This window comes from Daucus carota, chromosome 9, assembly GCF_001625215.2.
Source record: "Daucus carota subsp. sativus chromosome 9, DH1 v3.0, whole genome shotgun sequence".
In the NCBI taxonomy this organism is placed as follows: domain Eukaryota; kingdom Viridiplantae; phylum Streptophyta; class Magnoliopsida; order Apiales; family Apiaceae; genus Daucus; species Daucus carota.
Genome location: NC_030389.2, coordinates 36,981,014 through 37,003,727, shown reverse-complemented (window position 1 = coordinate 37,003,727; position 22,714 = coordinate 36,981,014). Strand labels below are relative to the sequence as shown.

Here is a 22,714-nt window from a genome sequence, read left to right as displayed (position 1 = left end):
AAAACCGAACCGGATCCGAAGAACCGAACCGAACTGTGAAAATTCGTCCGGTTCGGTTCCTTTTTTCCCAGAAATTCGGTTCTTTCGGTTTTTCGGTCGGGACTGAATTAAAGTTCGGTTCGGTCCGGTCCTTTTGAAAAAAATTCGGTTCTGGACCGAAAGAACCGAAATATTAATATTAATTAAATATATAATATATAATATATGTTATATGCGTTCAGCCGCAACCCGCAACACCACTTCTTTCTTTCAGCCGCCCTAAACAGTGAACCCTAATCTATCTACACAAATCTAAACACGAATCTAACTAAACACGAATCTAACTAAACACGAATCAAGAATCGGAGATTCAAGAATCGGAGACTGAAGCATCTATACAAGAATCTGTTGTCTGCGATTCAAATTTCCACCAATCCAAGGTTCGTCGAATTTCCTCAATCTTAACTTCTTGTTGTATGCGATTAATTAAGCTAGGTTATCTTAATCTTTTATTGTTTTTCTTAATTAAGCTAGCCATCTAGATTTGGTGCGATTAATTTCTGAAGTATAGCTAGGTTTTTGTTTTGATTTTCTGATTTTCTGATTTCCTAATTTTTGATTTGTTGTGATTTCGGTGAATTGAAATGGGTGCAGTAGCTTGATAACTTGATTACAGACTTACTTTAGCTTGATTACAAACTTTTAGATAGCTTAATTCGGCAGTAGTATAATTCGGCAGTAGCTTACCTGTTTATTAACAATTGGTTGCTTGCTTCTTATTTGTTTCAGTTCTTATTTTAAAGAATGGCGCAACGAGACTCGCAACAAGACATTGGGATGGGGGATTCTAATGATGCTCAAACTCAAACTCAAGCAAGTTCAAAGAAAAAAAGAAAGACCATGAAAGAGAGATCGGAAGTATGGGATCACTTCACCAAGTACACGGATGCGGAAGGGTCCTTGAGAGCTAGGTGCAATTATTGTGAAAAGGTATATTATTCCGATCCTAGTACAAATGGCACAAGTGCACTTGCAAAGCATCTTAAAAGTTGTAAAAAACTCCCTCTTAGTGGTGAATCGAAACAAACACAATTGTCTATGCATTCGGTAGGAGGAAACGAGGGCATTCTTAAAAAATGGCATTTTGATCAAAAAAAATCTAGGCATAAGTTAGCCGCCATGGTCATTATAGATGAACTTCCATTTAGATTTGTTGAGGGTGAGGGGTTTAAGGATTTTATGAACACCACTCAACCTCTTTTTAAGATGCCATCTCGTTTTACGGTTGCACGAGATTGTTATCAAATCTATTTGGATGAAAAGAAAAGGTTGACCACATATTTTAAGTTGTCGGGTCAAAGAGTTTGTATTACCACGGATACTTGGACTTCAATACAAAAGATTAATTATATGTGCATCACGGCTCACTACATTGATCAAAATTGGATTTTGCACAAGAAAATAATTAACTTTTGTCCAATAGAGGGTCATAAAGGTGAGCTTTTAGCTAGGGATCTTGATATGTATTTGAAGGAATGGGGTATTTCGAAAGTTTTTGCAATTACGGTTGATAATGCAAGCTCAAATTATACTTGCATTGAATTATTGAAAGATAGGTTGTCTACAAGGGGGGCTGATTTTTTGAATGATAAATACATGCACATGAGATGTATTGCACATATTATTAATTTGATTGTGAATGGTGGACTTGTTGATATGAAAGCATCAATCAAAAGAGTGAGAAAGGCGGTTAGATTTGTGAATCAATCTCCGGCTAGACTAGCCAAATTTAAGGAGTGTGTTAACTTACAAAATCTTGCTTGCAAATCTATGTTATGTTTGGATGTTAGTACAAGATGGAACTCCACTTACTTGATGCTAAATGTTGCCCAAAAACTTCAAAAAGCTTTTGAACTATTTGAAAGAATGGATCCATACTTTGTGCATGAGCTTAATGACCAAGGGGGGGGGGGGGTACCTACATCTTTGGATTGGGGTAATGTTAAAAGGTTGGTTGACATGTTGGTTCATTTTTATGAACTAACCATGAGAATATCGGGTTCTTTGTATGTTACATCCAACATATTCTATCATGAGATTAGCACGGTTAATTTAATATTGAAAGATTGGATGAGTAGTGATGATGTCGATGTGAGGTTTATGGGTGAAAAAATGAAAGAAAAATATGACAAGTATTGGGGTGATGTGAATAAAATGAACAAACTCATATATGTGGCGGTGGTTGTTGATCCTAGATATAAATTAGAGTTTCTTGAGTTTGCACTTGTTGAAGAATATGGAAATGAAATCGGTTGGAAGTTGGCCAATGACACAAAATTAGTGGTGAAAGAGTTGTTTGAAGAGTACAAAAAGACTTGTCAACCTAAGAGTACTCACACTCAAGTGAGTCAAGGTCAATCTTCAAATAGATCTTCAAATGTAGCATCTTCAAGAACACAATCGGCCTTAGGTGAGAGATTTATGAGACAAAAAATGGAGAGTGGAGAAGTGGAATCCAAGTGTGAGTTGGATGTTTATCTTAAAGAGAGTGTATATGTTACCAAAAATGATGAGTTTGATATTTTGAAATGGTGGAAGGTTAATTCAGGTAGGTTCCCGATCCTCGCACAACTTGCGCGTGATGTGCTAGCTATCCCTATCTCTACCGTAGCATCCGAGTCCGCATTTAGTACGGGAGGAAGAGTACTTGATCCTTATAGAAGTTCTTTGTCGCCTAAAGTAGTGGAAGGTTTGCTTTGTGCTCAAGATTGGTTGCGATCATATACACGCCCAAAGACAATTGAAGAAGATTTTGAAGATCTAGAAAAATTTGAAGAAGGTATATCAATTCTGAATTTTTGAATTTAGATTGTCTTAATTTGCTTGCAAATTTTAATTGAGTTTTTTGGGCTCTTTAATTGTGCAGCTTTCTCTGCTCTTAGCTTAAACAAGGATGGGGAAGATGCGCCTATAGACCTGGATGTGGACAACTGAGTATGCTACTTCCCTGCTCTGTTCTGGTATTTTAGTTGAATTTCATAATTATTGTCTTGCTCTCGTGCTCTGCTCTGTTCTGTTTATACAGTATATTATTCATTTTTGTTGTTCTGGTATTCTACTGTTCTGGTGTTCTGGTATTCTGCTGGCCTGCACTATTGCAGAACATTATGAACTAATATTAGAATGGGCTTTCTGTAATTGAACATAACAGTTTCTTATAATGTGATGCCCATCTGTCAAACAATATTTGTTCTTGTTATCCTCTGAAAGCTTAAAAATTGTCTCCTTGTTATATTTTTGTAACATCTGCTTATGTTTTATAATGCTTAACTATTTCACTTTTACGTATGAAATCTGATGTTGGCTTTGTACAAGTTTACATTGTATTTGTACATATGTCTCAATGTCTGGTCAGGATATATATGAGTTATGCATGCAGCTAATATTTTATAATGTTGAATTGCCAATTTTGAAGCTAATATTTTTGTTGGCCAAGTTAATTTATTCACCTGTTTTTAGTTTTAGATATGTACTGACTAAAGAGATTCCAAACATGCAGGTGCTCACTAATACTTGGAGACTGAAGCTTGGAGAATAAACCAGCAACATCATTAAACCAGCAGGCAGCAACATTCCATGTTTATTTCAATTTTTGTTCCTGAACTAGCACATTTCGACTATCATTGTAATGATTTTTAAATCCTGTAGAATTCCATGGTGGCTCCCTGTAGTTTGTTTAATATTTGAACTTCATGTTGAATCTTGTAAAATTATTTTGCTGGATGTTGTGTGCTTGGAGGTGCTTAAATGTTATTGACAATCAAGCAGTTTAATTTTTTTTTGCAAAAGAATTCGGTTCTTGATAGAAAGAACCGAACCGAACCGAATTATTTCGGTTCGGTTCCGGTTCGGTCCAAACAACAATTTCGGTTCGGTTCGGTCCGGAAAAATTTCCTAATTCGGTTTTCGGTTCTTTCGGTTCGGTTCGGTTCTGGACCGAACCGACCGAATGCTCAGCCCTAATCACTTATATGATGTAGCAAGACCAATATGGCACCAACTCAAATTAAAGAGGTCAATCTACCAACTTTCACCGTCTTAATTAAGATCTAGTATCATGTTTGACACTATATTGGAATATATATTTATTTATATTATAACATAATTTTATACCCAAAATAATAGTATTTCATAAATAATGGAAATATAACTAATTAATTTTAACTGTTTAGTAGCTAGGAATATATATATATATATATATATATATATATATATATATATATATATATATATGCTCATGATCAAATAGAAACCACTCTTAAAATAAAAACTAAAAACCAGTTTTCCTACCACCATTTATAACTACGGGTATCACTAATTTATACTGTACTAATCACTGTTTGTATACAGTATGTAAACAACGATTTTTATTATCAAAATTGAGAAAATCTACTTATCTAAACTATTGATAATCGATTATAGATGATCAATTTTATCCGTAGGAAGGTTCATGACGGTAGGAAGCCACAAGAGAAGTTGTATGATGATGTTAAGTAGTCGTTAGTTTTGTAAGTTATGATGGAAAGTGCATGTGACTATGGGTGATGATAGACAATGGTGGCAAGTCATGGAAACGTCTGGTAATGGTGGTAACAGGTCCATTATTACGATTTGGGTGAAGATGATGGTCATATACGTTGCATATATGTGTATATATATATTTATATCCGCGAGATATGCTATATATAAATTAGTGATATGTTATGTACAAATTAGTGATTTCTGTAGTTAAAAATAGTGATAAAAAACTGTCCAGAAACTGGTTCTTAGTTTTTAGGCTAATTTGGTTTCTATTGGAGTAGGACTATATATATATATATATATATATATATATATATATATATATATATATATATATATATATATATATATATATAATTTAGACTTAAATAATTGAAATTTGGATTAGAAAGATAACTTGTGTAATAGTTCCTGTTTGGGCCATAGCGTGGAGCTCTTGAGCTATTAATATCACAATGGGGAAATTTTACCAAATATAGAGCTCAAGAAGAGCATGTAAACGGCTCCGGAAGAGCATGTAAATGACTCCTTAAAATCATATTTTATCATATTATTCTACTCTCTCAAGCACATCTTACCTTAAAAGAGCACATATACTATTGATGCACACACCGCCCCTCTCCCACTCCACTCTCACCTCCACCTCCATCCCCATATTCACCTTCATCCACACCTCCAGTACCGTCTGCCCAGCTTAATGCCAAATTCAATTCCACATATTTGCCAAAAACTGCTGAATAGAGCTAAAGGCTCCTTCCATGCCCACCACCTCCACCTTCACCTCCACTATCTCCACCACCTGAATCGACAACTAGAACAGATCTGGAGATTCTGAGCTGTTTCGAGAACAGACCTGGAGATTCTGAGTAGTTTCTGGAAGTTTTCACTAAATTATGTAACACAGATCATAAATCCTAAAGAGAATATCACTAAGTGCTAAAGCGAATATCACTAAATTGGAATGGTGTTTAGTTTGTTTTTAAGGGGTGGTTTGTAGTTGATCACTATCCTATATATATATATATATATATATATATATATATATATATATATATATATATATATATAGTCCTATTCAACTACAAACCACCTAAATCTAAAAACTAAAAACCTGTGATCCAACCCACTAACTTATAAGCCCAACCTAGTTTTCTAACCACGGCTGCTTGTCGTTTATCAATAATCGTAGAAAACAAACTGATATAAACACCATATACATACAAATCTATACATAACATATACATACAAAACGATTGTCAATTAACACAAACTCACCCTCTCTAACCTTCATCTTCTTCGATCTTTAATTTCTTTGTTTGAGAAGTAACGTGATGGATAATCTCAGATGCATTCCTGTGAGAAGACATTGAAATCACTAATTTCAACAACACAAATCACTATTTTCTAAACGAATATCACTAATTTATAAAACGGTTATCACTAATTTATAAAGAAAATATCACTAATTTGTATAGCTCAAATCATTAATTTCTGTAACTATATCAAAGCTTTAACAAAACCAAAATCCATGACTGAGTTTTAGTCATTCAAGACATTAAGAGAAAGGTCCTCGAAAAAGATTGGGGGAGGGAAAGGAAAAGATGGAGGTGATGATGGAGAATGGAAGGAGGTGGTGATGACGGGGAAAGGAAGATGATGTGATGACCGGGAAGCTGAAAGGTGGAGCCATGACGATGATGACGAAATCAAGGTCGGAGATTGGATGGACAATGATGGCGGATCGCAGGTGATAGCGTGCTGGTGGGTGATAGCGTGCTGGTGAGTGTTAGCTCAAATCACGAGAGGTAGAGGCTGTACGAGTTGGTTGGATCTGGGTGGGTGGGAGATAGTTGTTATGCTGGGTTTACTAATTGGAAGTGTCTGGAAATTTGTTTTAGTAGTGTGCCTTAAGTAATTACAAGAGTTTCATTAGTGGTTTTTAGTTTTTATTTTAAGATTTGTATGTATTTGATCGAATGCCTATATATATATATGCAACTGCTCAAATACAAACCACTAAAATGCAAACCAAGAGAAACTATACATAAACGACATCACCCACCCCCTATATGTCATCACCCACCCCTTATATGTCATCACCCACCGATGGCCCACCCACGCTACCACTCAATCCACCCCGGGCCGCTTGAGTCTCGCCAAGACTCCGCACAGGTCCTGGACAGGCTCCAGATAGCCTTAAGAGCCAAAACTTGGCCCCATCATGGTCCCACTAGGCCCCCATTTAGACCCGTCTAGGTCCATCTCGGGGTCCATCCTTGGTTCCAAAACCCTTATCGTATTGGTTTGTATTTAGTTTATATTTTAATAATTTATATCGGAGTAGGATCCCATATATACACACACACATGAGTATTTATTTGTATTTTTTTAAAGAGTGTATTTATTTGTATTTTTCTAAAGAGTGAGGTCTAAAATGATAATAGCATTGGGTAGCTAAATATGCTATAAAATAAAGGTATTGGCCATCTACCTCACACATACCAATTAATTGAAAATAAACTTCATAGGAATATTAGTTTAACCTATCTTAAATTATAAGAACTAATCACATAACTTTTTATTTTTTTATTCTAAATTTAAGTTTTGTTGCACAGATCAAGCGTCCAAATCACCTTTCTCTTTTCAACAAGATCTACGTGGACGGTGTCAAACTTTCGTAGAAAGAAAAAAGGGAGCAAGAGTTTGCGATAATAATTAAAGGTGATCACATGCAGTACAACCAATATCAGACCACACAGCTTATTCCCAAAAAAGATTGCATCAATGCTTTAGTAAATTTGGAAATGGATCAGCTACATTCATAAATGCAGCATGTAATATACATGTATAATGTATGCACAGCAAGATATCATATTCTACAGTAGAATAATTTACAGTGGCCATCCAACAGTGCAACTTGGCTAAAGGAAAAAAAAACAAGCTCAAGTTGGTAAATTGCACACGTCTATTATGATAGCTCTGACAAATGATAAAGTCAAATACAACTCATAGAACCATGTGTCAAGGCTGCTCTAATATATACTCCACCGGTCCAATTTATCTGTCTAGTTTAACTTTGTATTGTTAAATTGTCCAAACTTTGACTATAATTTTTATATTAAATATTGGAAAAGGATTATAAAAAACATATTACTAGAATCTAATGTATTCTATTTTTGAATATATTTTTTCAATTTTCAAGATCATATAAAAATAATTAAAAACAAATAAATTGGGACGGAGAGTATAAACTATCACATGAATAGAGGATATAAGGTTGTGAGGCGCAGCCACAACTTTGTATAAAATAAAAGCTTTGCGCTCAAAATTATATCATGGCTTTCTACACAACAAGCAAGTTCGCAATATTTGCATTAGTCTTTCTCGCTTTCAGCTCTCAATTCATCTCGACCACCTCATGCAAAACTAGTAAAAAAGATCAAAACCAGATACTTTGTCCCATAGAGAGCGAAACCCTAAAGTCAAAATGCGGCCACTACATCAACAACGGTGGCCTAGGAGTCTCTGATGACTGCTGTGAACTCCTCCGGCAAGCCGACGACGTCGACGCCAGCCTTGCTTCCTGTCTTTGCCCTCGTAAGTTGCACAAAAATCGTCGTTGTCATCATCATCATCATCATCACCATCGTGTGTATAAACCTCAAACTGCGGCTAACATTGTCAATGCTTGCAATCTACTTAGAGAGTACAACGTAGATCTCAGCTGCAAGTAGAAAGAATCATGGCTTGTAGATGAATTCTTATATATTGTAACCATGCAAGCCTCTGTACTTTCTTGATCTTCTTCTATGTTTTTTTTCTTCTTTTTGTTTCTTGTTCTTTATGTAACTAAACTTGTATTATAAGCGTACTCAGCTTTCCACAATTGACTTTCATTTTATAATATGTCAGATCTCTGCACCTCTAGCAGATCGCTTTGAGTAAACCATAATTTGCCCCCTTTTAGCACTATTTTATATCAAAATGTTAGAAGGGCGGTACTACAATAAAAAAGCTCTTTTAGAGCACAAAATAATACTATATCGTAAATTTATAGTTTATATATAATAACAATATTCTCAGCTAGTTCAATGGATTTTTGATGTATTCAGGCCCAGCAACCGTAGCAATTCATTTAGTTTTTTTTTCTCTTCTATTCATGTGCGGGCAAAACCCACTTGTGTGGCCCAAAGATTTCAAACCTCCAAATAGGCTCTTTAACCATTATTGTAGCTCACCATATGTATTCTATGCCGCCTTATCCGTATCTAGCTACTGACTATGGTACACAACTGTCATTGTTCACACATCACATGTGGATGCGTTGCTGCGCATGCAGCCATTTTTATGGTAAGAGCCTATGATCCTACTACTCGATACAATGATCTATTAGATCGTGTCCTTAGGCATCGCGATGCAATCATATCACATCTCAACTAGGCATGTATATTTCTAGACTTTCACAGTTTTGGTTTGTATATTCATAATGATACCCTGAGCGCTTTGGGGCGTCCTCAAGATATGTTTTCGGATACCGCTATACAATTACAACCTGTCTTTGCTCAATGGATACAAAACACCCATGCTTTAGCACCTAGTGCAACGGCTCCGGGTGCAACAACAAGCACCAGTTTAACTTGGGGAGGCGGTGATATAGTAGCAGTGGGTGGTAAAGTGGCTTTGTTACCTATTTCATTAGGAACTGCAGATTTTTTGGTACATCACATTCATGCATTTACAATTCATGTGACGGTATAAATACTTTTGAAGGGTGTTCTATTTGCTCGTAGCTCTTGTTTGATACTAGATAAAGCAAATCTTGGTTTTCGTTTTCCTTGTGGTCACTACAAGAAAAAACCATTTATACAACGGTTTAAAACCGTTGTTAGCTAGACTTCACGGAATTCCGTTGACTATCGGAGCGATATCTGATAACTAATTAGACAACGGGAATCCAACCGTGGTTAAAAGAGAAGCACGACAACGGGTACAATCACTTGTCAATTAGATTGTTAGACAACAGTCCACAAAAAAAGACCAATGTTGTAAGGTTTTACAAACAATAGTTTAACCGGAAAAACTAATGTAGTAAAGCACGTTACACAATAGTCTTTATAGTTAAGACAATGGTGTAGGAATGTTGTTTTTATCACATAATAAAAAGTTTATAGATGCACTGCGCTTGTATGAAAGTAAACCATTGTCTGTGTTTGGTAACAACAACAGTTATGAATAGAAAGCATTGTTACAAACAAGTGAAACAACATTTTATAAGTAACAAGCTGTTGTTGAAACGTTTTAAGACAACGGGCCATTCCTTATATACAACAACTGTACAAAACTGTTGTTGAAGATAGTTTTGCACCATTCTTCGAGCAAACACCATTGTTGTTAAAGAATTAAAACAACGGTGTTTCTCAATAAACACTAGTATGAATGTCGTGCTCACATCATTGTATATTATAACACAACGGGGTCGAACTGTTGTTTCTATTCAGGTTGATAAATAGTTTATCGATATACAACACTTTAGGAAGCTCAAACTATTGTATAACTTAGAGTAAAACAATAGTTTTAGCCTCAAATTGTTGTTGGAAGCAATTTGACACAACGGTTCGTTGTTGCAAAGCCCTTGTTTAATACTTTTTTACACAACAGTCTGTTCTTTAAAATCCTAGTTATAAATGCCCGCAACAATGGTGTTAACAAATAATCGTGTTGTAGGTATGCTTTTCATAAAACTGTTTTGCTATTTGGCCGTTGTGTGCATAGATAACTGACACTGGTTTCATAAATTTCACCCATTGTCTTATTTAGTTTCACTCAATTGTTACATAAATTTTGTCGTTGTGTGCATAGATAATTGACACTGGTTTTATAACTTTTACCCATTGTCTTAGTTAGTTTCACTCAACTGTTATACAAATTAGACACAGTTGTTTGAATATTGTAGGCACAATTGTCTCAAATAATTCGAAAAACCATTTTCTTCTAATCTATAAAACCTTTGCAAAAATTCAGATACTTTCAAACCGTTGTGTAACAGATGTTGTCTGAGTCCATTTTTCTTGTAGTGGGTGGACCCGGAAGAGGGGGACGTGTCAAGTCTCAGCTTGGGATCATGTCTTCTTACGGCTATTCTGGATGTATAATGCAATTTCGGTGGTTATATTCCATTTCAGTTGGAAAATGCAGTATATTTTTTTACAGGAACTCGCAAATATGTTACCTGCTAAGCAATTCATTTAATTTTGTTATTAATAAAGTGGCGTGTGGAGTAAACTTTCATAATTTAATAATAAATTAAATGAGCAGGCTGTAACGAGCACTAAACAAGCTGATTTTAACGAGTCAAGCGAGCTATAACGTAATTCAAGTCAGGCACGGCTCGTGAGCTCGCCTGACTCGAACTCGTTTAACTAGGAATTACGTTACAACTCGCTCAACTTGTTAAAGTCGGCTCGTTTAACTAAATGAGCAGGCTTGACTCAACTCGTGCAATTAAATGAGACGAGTTTGGGCAGAGGTTTAGGCTCGATGAGCTAAACGAGCCGGTTCGGCTCGACTCGATTAAACTTGGTTCGAATTAGACTTGGCTCGAAACTCGGCTTGCTCGTCTCCAATTACAGCCCCAAGTAAAACAGTAGTTTAGTACAGTATATAGTTGTTAGATATTTGAATAAATTTGATTATTTGAATATTTGAATTTGATTATTTGAATATTTGATTTGCATGTATTTATTTGATATTTTTTATAACTTATGATATAATTTTGTAACCAATGAAATTGATTTGTAACTCCTAATAATAACTATGCTTTAGTGTTATGTGGGGGTTACAAATTTCAATTTATTTCATTGTGGGGGTTACAGAATTAATTGGGTTGTAAGTTACAAAATTCTTACTCCTATATAAGGAGGCCTTTGCACATTGGTTGTGTACACAAAATATATCACTTACTTGCATTCCTCTTAGAGCTCTCTAGGATTCGGTTTTTGTGAGATAGAAGCAATACTTGTTCGGTTCGTAGGAGGCGGGTCTCTAGTGCTTTAAATCACCCCTATTCGTTATATCCTGGGAGACGGAAGCCACAACACCTTCAAGCACCACGTGGAAGGGGCTAATCTGTTTTAAGGACAGCGTGGTTTTCACGTGCCTCGAATATTAGTTCGGTATTTTTATTGTTGATTATTAATTTCAGGTAATTTCTTGTCTTATACTCCCTACAATAGTAATAGCTAGACTTTTGTCATTTAGCAAAAAAAAAATAGCTAGACTTTTGTCATTTAACAAAAAAAAATAAAATAGCTAGACTTTTGTGTCACTCACACGACCTTGCTGCAGCAATCACCAGAAGTTTGAACTAGTCTTGTAATCTTTGTCAACTATGCAGTAAGTACCATAAATGTCAACCATACAGATCTCATATACATGGTACAGACTACAGAAAAAATGAATTTCACTTTATAATTCAAGTAACTGATGAATACAACTTCTTACCTTCTGTTTCCTCTTATACTGTCGATTTTTGCTGAAGTTTTGCCAATGGCAGCCTGATCAGTCCGGAGGTAAAGCATGAAAGGGCCGCAACAATCAGCATTGCTAGCTTGTTCACTTCCTTATTTAAAAAGGATAACTTTTTTCTAAATAAAAAATATTTAAAATTTTATTAAAAAATAAATTTAAAAGATATTATGAAATTATATTTTATAAGAGTCTTAGGGTACAAACAGAGAAGGTAAACAAACCCGTGGGAACGGGACTACTTGAAAAAGGAAAAAAATAAATTCCAAATTGTTATGCTCTGATAGAGACGCGTGAGCTTGTGCAAAGCAGAAACAGCAGAGGGTTTACTGAAAGGCGAGTGTTGAGCAGACAACAATGGAGGAGGTGGAAATGGTGTGTCCCACAGAACACATATATGACGAAAGTTCAAGATAGGCAAAGAGGCTAGAGTGGCCATAGAGGTGGCTATTCATGATTTCAATTGCAGTAGAAATCAGAACCTCCTTCTTCACTTCTGAAACTCTCAAGGCAAGCCAGTCCGTGCAGCTTTGGCGGGTCAAATTAATACGAAATTGAGAGCTCTTGTTACCTAAATGCATTCTTGATAGTTTCTTTCATGCTAATTAACTTGAAAATTTGTCACATTAATGCAGCACGAGATCTTTTATCAACACATGGCGTAAAAGCCATTCTGGGAGGTCATGCATGGAACGAAGCATTGGCTATTGCTGAGGTGACTAATGAGGAAGCTCTTGATGTAACCGTGTTTCTGTCTTTCGCTGATTCATCTCCATCCACACCAACATTCCCTTGGTTCATTCAAGCCACACCAAGCCAGCAAGTTCAGGTGAATGCAATTGCTGCTATTACAGAGTCCTGGGGATTGCATCGAGTGACTCTAATATATGAGAACATCCCAACGATATCCTCACCCGAGTTAATAGTCTCTCAACTCTCTCAGGCACTTCAAAAAACTGGGGGCGAACTATCCTACATTCTTACTCTCAATTCCATCTCTCTCAATTCCATACCGAAAGAGCTAATTCAGCTAAAGAAACAGAAAAACAGAGTGTTTGTGATTCACTCAACTCTTGAATCATGTTGTCGCCTGTACCAAAATGCAAAACTAATGAACATGACCGGAGATGGTTATGCATGGATAGCAACAAACAGCATCACAGATCAGTTCCACGCCATCGGTCCCAAAAAAATGTCATTCACTGCAAGGTATTATTGGAACAAAAAGTTACTTTTCAGAAATCTTGACAGAATATCCAGATTTCAGAAAAATATTCGGGTCAAACTTTAGGGATATGTACCCTGATGAAGAATATGACCAGCCTGGCATATATGCTTTACAGGCCTATGACGCAACACGAGCTCTTCTCTACAGATCAAATATTACTAATGAGTTCCAAAGATTTTCGGCTGCTGATTTGATTAGTTCCACGGAAGAAAAAAATTTTTGTCAAGAAAATAGCTCCTGCTGAAGTGGTAGAAATTGTTAGTATCATTGGAAAGACTTGTCGGAATGGGTATTGGACAAAAGGGCTTGGATTTTCAGGAACTATAGATGACAAAGCTTCTTAAAGCAATTCTATAGACGTTTTGAAAGATATCCTGTGGCCTGCACAACCATGGCACACGGAGAGAAGACGTCGTTTTCTTGCAGGTACATCAGGGACTATAAGGGTGGGTGTTCCGGCCAAGTCCCTTTTCAGGCAATTTGTAAAGGTTGAGACTCATCCCAAAACTAATGTAGTTTCTTACGATGGATTCTCAATAAAAGTGTACGAAGAAGCCCTGAAAATTGCATATGTTGACACTGACTTGACATTCAATTATACTCCGTTTGAAGGAGAGTATGATGATCTGGTCGAACAAATTGCCCTTGGGGTAAGATTATTAAAATTACGTTACTAATCTCATTTTTGGAAGAACCTATATGTTAATTTATGTCTTAAGAACTACATTTCGTTAATTTGTACAGAGGTTTGATGCGGTTGCTGGTGATGTAACAATTTTGGAAAAAAGACACAGGTATGCAGATTTCTCTCAGCCTTACACAGAATCAGGAATGGTGTTAATAGTACCCATTCGATCTAGATTACCTAGTCGGTTGTGGCTCTTCTTGAAGCCCTTTACGAAAGAAATGTGGGGCCTAATTGTAGTCATTACCATTTACAACGGCTTTACAGTTTGGTTGATAGAGAGAAAGTACACTCCTGAATTCAGATCAGGCAGTGTCTCGAATCAAATTGGAACATTCTTTTGGCTAGCGTTTACAACACTCTTTACACTGCGTGGTAAGCTTTATATACGTTGCCATTATTTGTATTCTACAAAATTTTGTATAATAACAGTGTTACACATTTGTGAAATAAACAGGGGATAGACTACATAGTAATTTATCTAGAATTGCAATGGTGGTGTGGCTTTTTGTTGCGCTAATAATCACACAGAGTTACACAGCTAGCCTTGCTAGTATGCTCACAGCTCAGAGGCTTGAACCGGCCATAAAGGATGTTGCAACACTCAAAAAGATGAATGCAACAGTTGGGTATTGCCGAGGTTCATTTCTTAAATTATACATGATCAATGCCTTAGGTTTCAACTCTGCAAATATCAACAAGTATCCATCAACAGCTGAGTACGCCAAGGCCCTCAACAGCAAAGAAATAGCAGGCATCTTTCTTGAAGTTCCTTCTGCTAAAGTCTTTCTTGCTCAGTACTGCAAAAGCTTTATAAAAACAGAGAAAACCTTCAAAGATGGAGGATATGGTTTTGTAAGTTATCTTCCTACAATGTACTTTCCTAGAAGCTGTCTTAACAAAACTTACAAGGGGGGTGTTTGGCTGGGCTTAAAAGCCCGGCTTCTGGGTTTATAAGTTAGAAGTACTTGTAAGAAGTTGAGAATAAGTTTTATTGCTTCTATTTCTTTCCCAAACACTTTAATCAGTTATAAGTCTTAACTTGTTTTTAACTTTTGCTTCACTTCTTTACTTTAAGCAAGAAACACTTATTTTAAGCTCACCTAAACGGCTCCAAGATCTCTGGCTAATATTATCTCGCGATGATCCTTTCTTTATTATACATCGACAGGCATTTGAGAAGGAATTTCCAAGGCTTCCAGATATAAACAAGGCAATAATGAACATTACTGAATCCGGGAAGCTCTTAGAACTTGAGAATAAATACATAAACTCCGAGGAGTGTGTGGATGCAGATTCGATTCCAGAAGAGGATGCTAGTATCGGATTAAATAGCTTCTCGATACTATTTGCCTTAACCGGATGCACATCAACAATTGCTCTTGGTGTATATGTTGTTAGATACTTTCTAATTTCATTGCCAAAACAAAGGATTCTTTTCAGAGCATTTGCCAAGAGATGGAGACATTATCGAAGACAGTTATCTGCTAGAGTAATAAGTGTCGAAAACCCGAGAAATCCTCCTGATGATCCCTACTGGGAAGCAAGGCATTCCTTTAGTACAGTAAGTGATATAGAAAGCCTTGAAGATAATCTTGAACCTTGATGCCCCTGACCCAGATACTCAGCTTTGAAAGTAATCACTCGGTTAGTCCGTTTCACATTCATTTATATAGTTAATTTTAAATTGTATGGATAAAATTATTGTAAATTTCTATTTTAGTTTTCAGTTAAGATGAACGGTAGGTAAAAGCAAAAGCATTTCAAACATTGCGCCCGTTTGTTTAAGAGAAGTAGAAGCCGCTTCTGTTTTTCATTTCCGTCTCCGTAAACAAGTGGAAACACTTTTAAGAAGTTGAGAATGCTAGCTTTTTTTCTGTTTATTAGCTTATTTACTTGTCACTTTTAATCCACCTATTTATTTTAAGGAAGAAGTCATATTTTTTATATTTGCCAAACCGCTTCAATTTGTTTCTGAAACACTTAGACATTTATAATGCGACTTTGGCGCCTGTTTAACGTGAGCTTATTTAAAAAATCAAAGGAATCACAGCACATGTTGCCATCATGCCATGGTCAAAATTCTTTAATTAGTCTAGGGATATATGCAGATTTCAACATTAAAAAAGTGACAGTAATACTGATTAAAAAAATATATAATATCAAAATTATGTAAGTAATTTTCAATTATTAAAATCTATATTGAATCTGTAATTTATTTAATTTTCCTCATAATCTGTTAGAAAGGTTTTTTTTAAGCTGCAAGCTTCCAAGTTGTAACCAGATCGAAAGAAGGGTTGACTACAAGTACATCAGCCTATTTACGACGGAAATTAAGCCTATATTCCGTCGTAAGTTCCCAATTTATGACGGAAATCTTCCGTCGCTTTTGTTCAAGTAGCTAGTAAGGACATCTAATAACAAGATTCGGATCATGCGAATTTTTAAAATTGCTTCTTGTAAATGCCAAGAAATATTTAACCCCTCATTATATTCATCTGTAAATTCATAACCAACAGTGATATTTTATTCGTCTAGTGATCCAACTTCTATCATAAGAAATCTATATATGCATGAATAATATCATATCAATTTGAATATGCATATAAACAAAAATAAATATAAACACAAATAAAACACATGTAAATATTAAATGAATCATATTAATGCACATATAATTAAACTTTAAAAAAATAAGCAAAGATTTATCATATACTTACATTGATTCAAGTGTTAATGGCCGTTGTTATGTCATATCTTGTGTGAAATCACAAGAAGAAGTATGGTGTTTTGAAAAAGAAGTAAGAAATTAGAAGGGGGCAGTAGTGATTATTCCGTTGTAAATTCATTTAAATATATTATTCTGCAATGGACAAGTCAGAAGTTTCTGGTGACATTAAATACGGTAGGTGAATTTACGACGGAAAGGACTCAATCCATCGTAAATTCCTGCACTGTACGCCGTTTGAATCAACGGAAAATTCTCGATTTCTTTTTGATTAAAACAATATTTATATATGTAAATTTACAACAGAAGGTGTGACGGTCCAGGAATCCGGGGGCCTGGATTCTGACGTCACCACATAAAACCCATTTTTAAACACTTTTGAATTTTTTTTTATTTTTTTGAAATGATAGTAAAAGTCAAAGGATTTAAAACTTGAAATTCAAACTTGAAAGCCATAATAAAAGATCTGAAAGACGTTAAATGAAAGATTTGAAAGAGAACATTTAAACCCCCCAAAACAACAGGATCGCATCCAGGTTACAGTATTGAAATTAGAATCTACCACTATTATTACACAACATCTCTTACCAAATCAGATCATCTTCGATAAGAAGAATCACTGTCAACTATTCCAGCTTGCACCAACCTCATCAACTTTTCTGAACACTCCTCGACCACTGGATCCTCAACTCTGTCTCCTCGCCTAGCATTAGCCTTACTCACAATCTCAATCAATCATCTCATCTTTAAGCCTTTCTGAAATGGTTAGAAAGGAATAGCAAGGGTGAGCAACAATGCTCAGCAAGTAATAATAAACAATGATAGTTCTGAAATGATATAATAGAAGTTCACGAGTTCAAGATATAAAAGGATTCAACCTGAGTTCATGAGTTCATGGTATTGTATAGAATGATTTACAATACCTTGCAGCATTTAAACTGAGAAATTCAATCTTTCCAAAGAATTATTGAATTGGACTATCACATTTTAATTAAAACCAAGGTTAGGCAGCTGATCAGTTCCGCACTAACCCCGAGCAGGCCCCGCCATGCTCTATCACTGGATCCAAGGCACTCATTGGCCTAACATGACCACGAATCTGGTCCACAGGTTTATATAAAAACAATAATCCAATTCTCTAATTCAATTCAAGAAGCCAATGTAAATTAACAGAACATCATCATAAATATCATCAACAACAGAATAATTCCAATTCAAACTTTGATAATAATCTATTCATAAATCATGATCCATCATTTCATAAATCACAGTTCAGGAAATCCTCAACTATTCAGTATCCTCCATTATCGCCTAAGCAACTGAATTTAGCCTGCTAAACCAGCATGACAATGGCGGGTTGAATAATCAAGAAGATCCCAATTCATTCAAAGCTCTAACTATCACTGAGCAACACATGCTTCAATGACAATCTGAACTTCGAATTAATTTGTAAAACGGAGATTCTTTAGAAACTTGAAGATTAGAAAGAATGGTTCAGAATACTCGCACTTTCGAACATTGAAAAGAAAGGTATGAACTTTGAAACATATACCAAAGGAATGGATCAGAATATTTGCAATATATCCAAGAGAAAGGTTTAGGATACTTGCCTTAAATCTGACTCCAGTCTCATAGCTCAACCTCATCTTTCCACTTTCACAATCTATTCATATTATAATTTCTAGACCATCTCTAGCCGTACTCTATTCGCCACATCGCTTCGCTTACTCGATTCATCCCTTATTCGCTTTGCAATACCATTTCGACTTCCTGACGTCTTCGAGCGTACACGTCTCGTCCAAATCCTTTACGAGAATAAGATAATACTATAGTCACTAAACAATATATCGCATATACATATCACGTATACCGATACCCACTTATATACCCCTTTAAACTTATCAGATACCACGTAACACATAAGCATGCTTTGACTCTAACATATAGTCAATCATATTCCACATAACATATCACCAATCAATTATCATATAAATCTTGTCAAAAATCCGACATCATCTCGTCTATTTATTAGACTATCCACCTGTTATCCTATCTCAATCATTAATCAACCAACAAAATCCAATAACTATAATCCATATATTCTTATCCAATATCAATCATACGAATCATTTATCACTTCACAATATCAAAACTAACACGTACTTCACATAATCATCACTTGATAGCACTTAGATCACATATTATCACATTATGCATACTTATCAACAATTATTCAACTTCTAGACTCGGCCATATAGTCACATCATATTAAGATAGACGTTATAAGCTTCTGTCTCTCTTTCGTTTCACTTGATTCTGATTTACAGATCAAAAGTTATGATCCAAATTGTTTCCTACTTCCTCTATCAGCACATAATACATCACTCTAATAACACACATCACATAACACATAAGATTTCTCATCCCGACTAATGTCAAATCGAGTCTCGGGTTTAAAATGATTTTTCGGGAATTTTCTGGAATTTTTAAACATTTTTCGGAATTAAAATCGATAAAAGAATCACTTTTCGGATAAATAATCAAGTCCCAAATACTTGAAATTGGACTTGAAATCATTCATAAACAATTATCGAGCCTTGAAAATAATTTGTAAAAATATTTTAAAGCTCGAAACTATTTTTCGGAATTTTTAAATCAAAAAGGATTAATTAAATCCAATTAATTAATCAATTAAAATCAATTAATAATTAATTAAAATAATTAATCAATTAATATTTAAATTAATTGACTAATTAAAATAATTAATTACTAATTAAAATTAATTAACAAACTAATTTAGATTTATTTTTGAATAAAGAAATAATTAAAAACTATTTTTGGAATTTAAAAATAATTAAATAAAACAATTAAATCAAAAGGTTTATTTTGCAAGTTTTTGAAAGTTTTCGGCCAAGGTTTAAACTGTAACTTTTCAAAGTTACAGGGGGTATTTTGTAAGTTTTGAAACCAGGGTACCCTCACTTCATCATCTTCAAAAGTTGGGTGACCAAACAGAAAGTTTCCGCCGGCCACCACCCAACTCGCCGGGAAACGCGTTCCCAGCCTCCGTTAACCACCACAAGCTCCAGAACTACTCTACAGACCACCATGAATCTATTCATGACCTTATAACCGACATCAAACGTCCCAAGTTGCCGTAAATTTGGAAGAGAGAGCGGCGGCGCCGCCTCTCTTTCCAGTATCCGGCGACCTCTACGGAGGTCGTTCATCACTAAACAAGAAATCCCCAATTTCGAATTAAAAACCTTCAAGAACTACAAGAACATTCAAGAACAAGCTTCGATAATCAAACCCCTTTTTCTATATGTTATCGAACTCAAAAATCAACATATAATATACCAAAACGACGAGAAAAGCACGTACTACAACATGGAATCATCCAAACAATCAAACAATCACGTTTGCAAGAATTCACTATTTAAATCATAATAATTCGAATTTTGTAAAATTAATATAAAATCACCTGAAAAATCTGCACATAAACGGATGCTTAAACCTGATTCTACGCGTCGATAGCTTCGTTTTGACTATTCATACGCCTCCATCGGATTCCAATAACACCTTCAAATCCTCGTTTGATTATGAAGAACACGAAGAACACCGCTCGGTTTCTCTCGGTATTTGTGAAAAGAAACTGGTGAAAATGATTTCTACGGGTGAAAATCAGCTGTAGAAAAATCTATTTATATATACAAATAATTGGTACCCCTTTGGATCGTTTATGACATGAAAATACGTATTTAATAGCTTTATATTAATAAAGCGGGGTGCAATCGGTACTGGTTTTCGAGATAATCATCAAAACGGGGTGTTTTAAATCAATCATTAGTATGCGGGTCCCATTTGCAATTATTACAAGATAAGAATTAATATAATAATCAAAATATCTAGTTTCACGCTTATCGAGACAAACTGGATAATTATCAACAATTCAAATACCCGCAAAACTCCGCCGGACCGACTCCGGGAAAAACCGTACTCCGGATCGAAAAAGTCAAAACACGAAAAGTGTCCGAAATATTCAAATTAGGCTAAAGGTCAGTTTTGTTGAAACTTCCGGGAAGAAAATTTGCTACCTCGTTACGAGTGGACGGTTTTACGGAAGTCAAATAATTTATAAATAAATATAAATATACACAATTAAATCCGTAAATCGATTATAAAATCATCTAACATTCCATAAATCGATATGAAAATATCCAAATAAACTATATTTTCTCCTGAACATATAGAAATTGAAATCTCTCAAATACGAACACATATGAGCAGTTAACGCAATAACCCAGATAATATAAAATTCACAAAAATTCATATTTTAATCATATAATACTCAGAAATCACCATAAATAATTAACCGAGCAATACCACAAGTAACACTTAGTCACATACCACATATATTCACATAATTATCATCTAGAATTTTCAAAGCAATATATGAAAATCAGTTTTGAAAATACAATTATTTATTAATAACACAATAACCCGGGTTTAAGTATAAAACCTTTGAAAACTCATTAAACTGGAATAAAATATTAAATCTTATTCCTTTCTTTTTAAGAAAATCATTTATAATATTAATAAAAATATTTTTTTTAAAATCCGGGTTATTACAATCTACCCTCCTTATAGGGATTCCGTCCTCGGAATCAGAGAAAGAAGGAGAACGCATAATCAGTATAATCCATATTAATCCATAGAACAAGTATCATCACATAGAACTATTCACATAGTCAATTCACTTTTCAATTAAAGCCAACAACAATATTTAGACAAATAGATTTATAATAATCAAATCTAAATTTAATAATATGGGATATTACAGAAGGTGTTGCCGTCGTAAATTAATATAACGGAAAACGCATTCCGCCATAAATCCATGCACTGGAACGGCACCGTTTGAATCAATGGAAAATTCTCGATTTCTTTTTTAATCAAAAAAATATTTATATATGTAAATTTACGACGGAAGGTGTTGCCGTCTTAAATTAATACAACGGAAAACAACTATCCATCGTACGTTTAAGCGCTCAGCGATGCCCCTGTTTGTTGTAGTGTTAGCTATTGCACAATTCCTTCGAGCCTCTTTAAAGGCCATTAAGATGGTCTTTTTTCATTGAGAATTTTATATTAATAAGTTATTTAAGAACTTTTCAAAATTCCTATATATAAATTGAAAAACATTTCTAAAACGAATGTAAAATAAATCCTATTAATTTACAGGCAAAAAATTCCAGAGCCAGTAGCATGATGACTTTTGGCTGTACATTGAAGGTGCCTGGCTACCGCTTCTTAAAAAGGAGTATCTAGTTGTTGTCCCAGTTGTTCTGTACTATGTTGACTGATTCTGAGTTATTCTTTAAAAAATTGATAAAATTGCATGTTCGATAGAAGTACACAGAACTACTGACTTTAAAATTAAATAAGAAAATTATCAAAAATAAGTATCAAATGGATACATAATTATATTAGATAAAATTAAATTAAATACATATCCTTTTAACAAGAAACTGATTATTATTATGTATTTATTTATTTTATTACTTTTCAAGTCCAACTTTAATTTTCTACATACATCTCAAGTACTGCAGGGCCCAGAGCATCTCCAACTGTGTAGCCCACAACATTTTTAACCATGCAGAACTCTTAATTAAAAATAATTAATATATATTATAAATAAAAAATATAGAGATGAGGTAAAAAAAACAAAAAATTCAACTCCACATTCTCCTCACCTCATATTAGCTGTATATAGTTGTCAAACCTCTACATAAATTTAAAAAAAATTGACATGATTTGTTACTGTATTTAAGTTACATTAAATTTATGACAAACTATAATAATAATATCAAATTATTTCTAAAATATAGTCAGTACAATCGAATTACAGTATCTTACACGTTAAGTAAATTTTATATAATCAGTCGTACTTTCTATTATTTTTGCTAATCATTTTAGTCAATTTTGAAAA

At 34.7% G+C, this 22,714-nt stretch overlaps 1 protein-coding gene and 2 long non-coding RNA genes across 8 annotated transcripts; 2 read left to right on the top strand and 1 right to left on the bottom strand.

Moving 5' to 3' along the window:
- LOC108202368 (uncharacterized) lies at positions 1–3,830 on the top strand. Of its 5 annotated transcripts, none has more exons than XR_010287370.1 (5): positions 1–419; positions 510–544; positions 2,481–2,818; positions 2,906–2,973; positions 3,539–3,830. It is a non-coding gene; the product is annotated as an uncharacterized LOC108202368 (long non-coding RNA). The 5 variants fall into 5 exon arrangements; XR_010287374.1 differs by lacking the exon at positions 510–544 and adding an exon at positions 769–969 and having other exon boundaries at positions 7–419; positions 2,747–2,818; XR_010287372.1 differs by lacking the exon at positions 510–544 and adding an exon at positions 769–969 and having other exon boundaries at positions 7–419; positions 2,723–2,818.
- Positions 3,831–9,081: 5,251 nt separating this feature from the next.
- On the top strand, positions 9,082–16,023 carry LOC108201550 (glutamate receptor 2.8). The gene is given in 8 exon segments (XM_064085434.1): positions 9,082–9,276; positions 12,492–12,621; positions 12,720–13,282; positions 13,284–13,535; positions 13,567–13,962; positions 14,057–14,372; positions 14,455–14,852; positions 15,169–16,023. Coding segments are annotated over 8 exon segments (2,685 nt in total). The 3' UTR covers positions 15,604–16,023.
- Positions 16,024–17,180: 1,157 nt separating this feature from the next.
- On the bottom strand, positions 17,181–20,851 carry LOC135149125 (uncharacterized). Of its 2 annotated transcripts, none has more exons than XR_010287250.1 (2): positions 20,210–20,851; positions 17,181–18,530 (listed from the first exon to the last, which is right to left on the bottom strand). It is a non-coding gene; the product is annotated as an uncharacterized LOC135149125 (long non-coding RNA). The 2 variants fall into 2 exon arrangements; XR_010287251.1 differs by having other exon boundaries at positions 17,181–17,481.
- Positions 20,852–22,714: the final 1,863 nt, after the last annotated feature.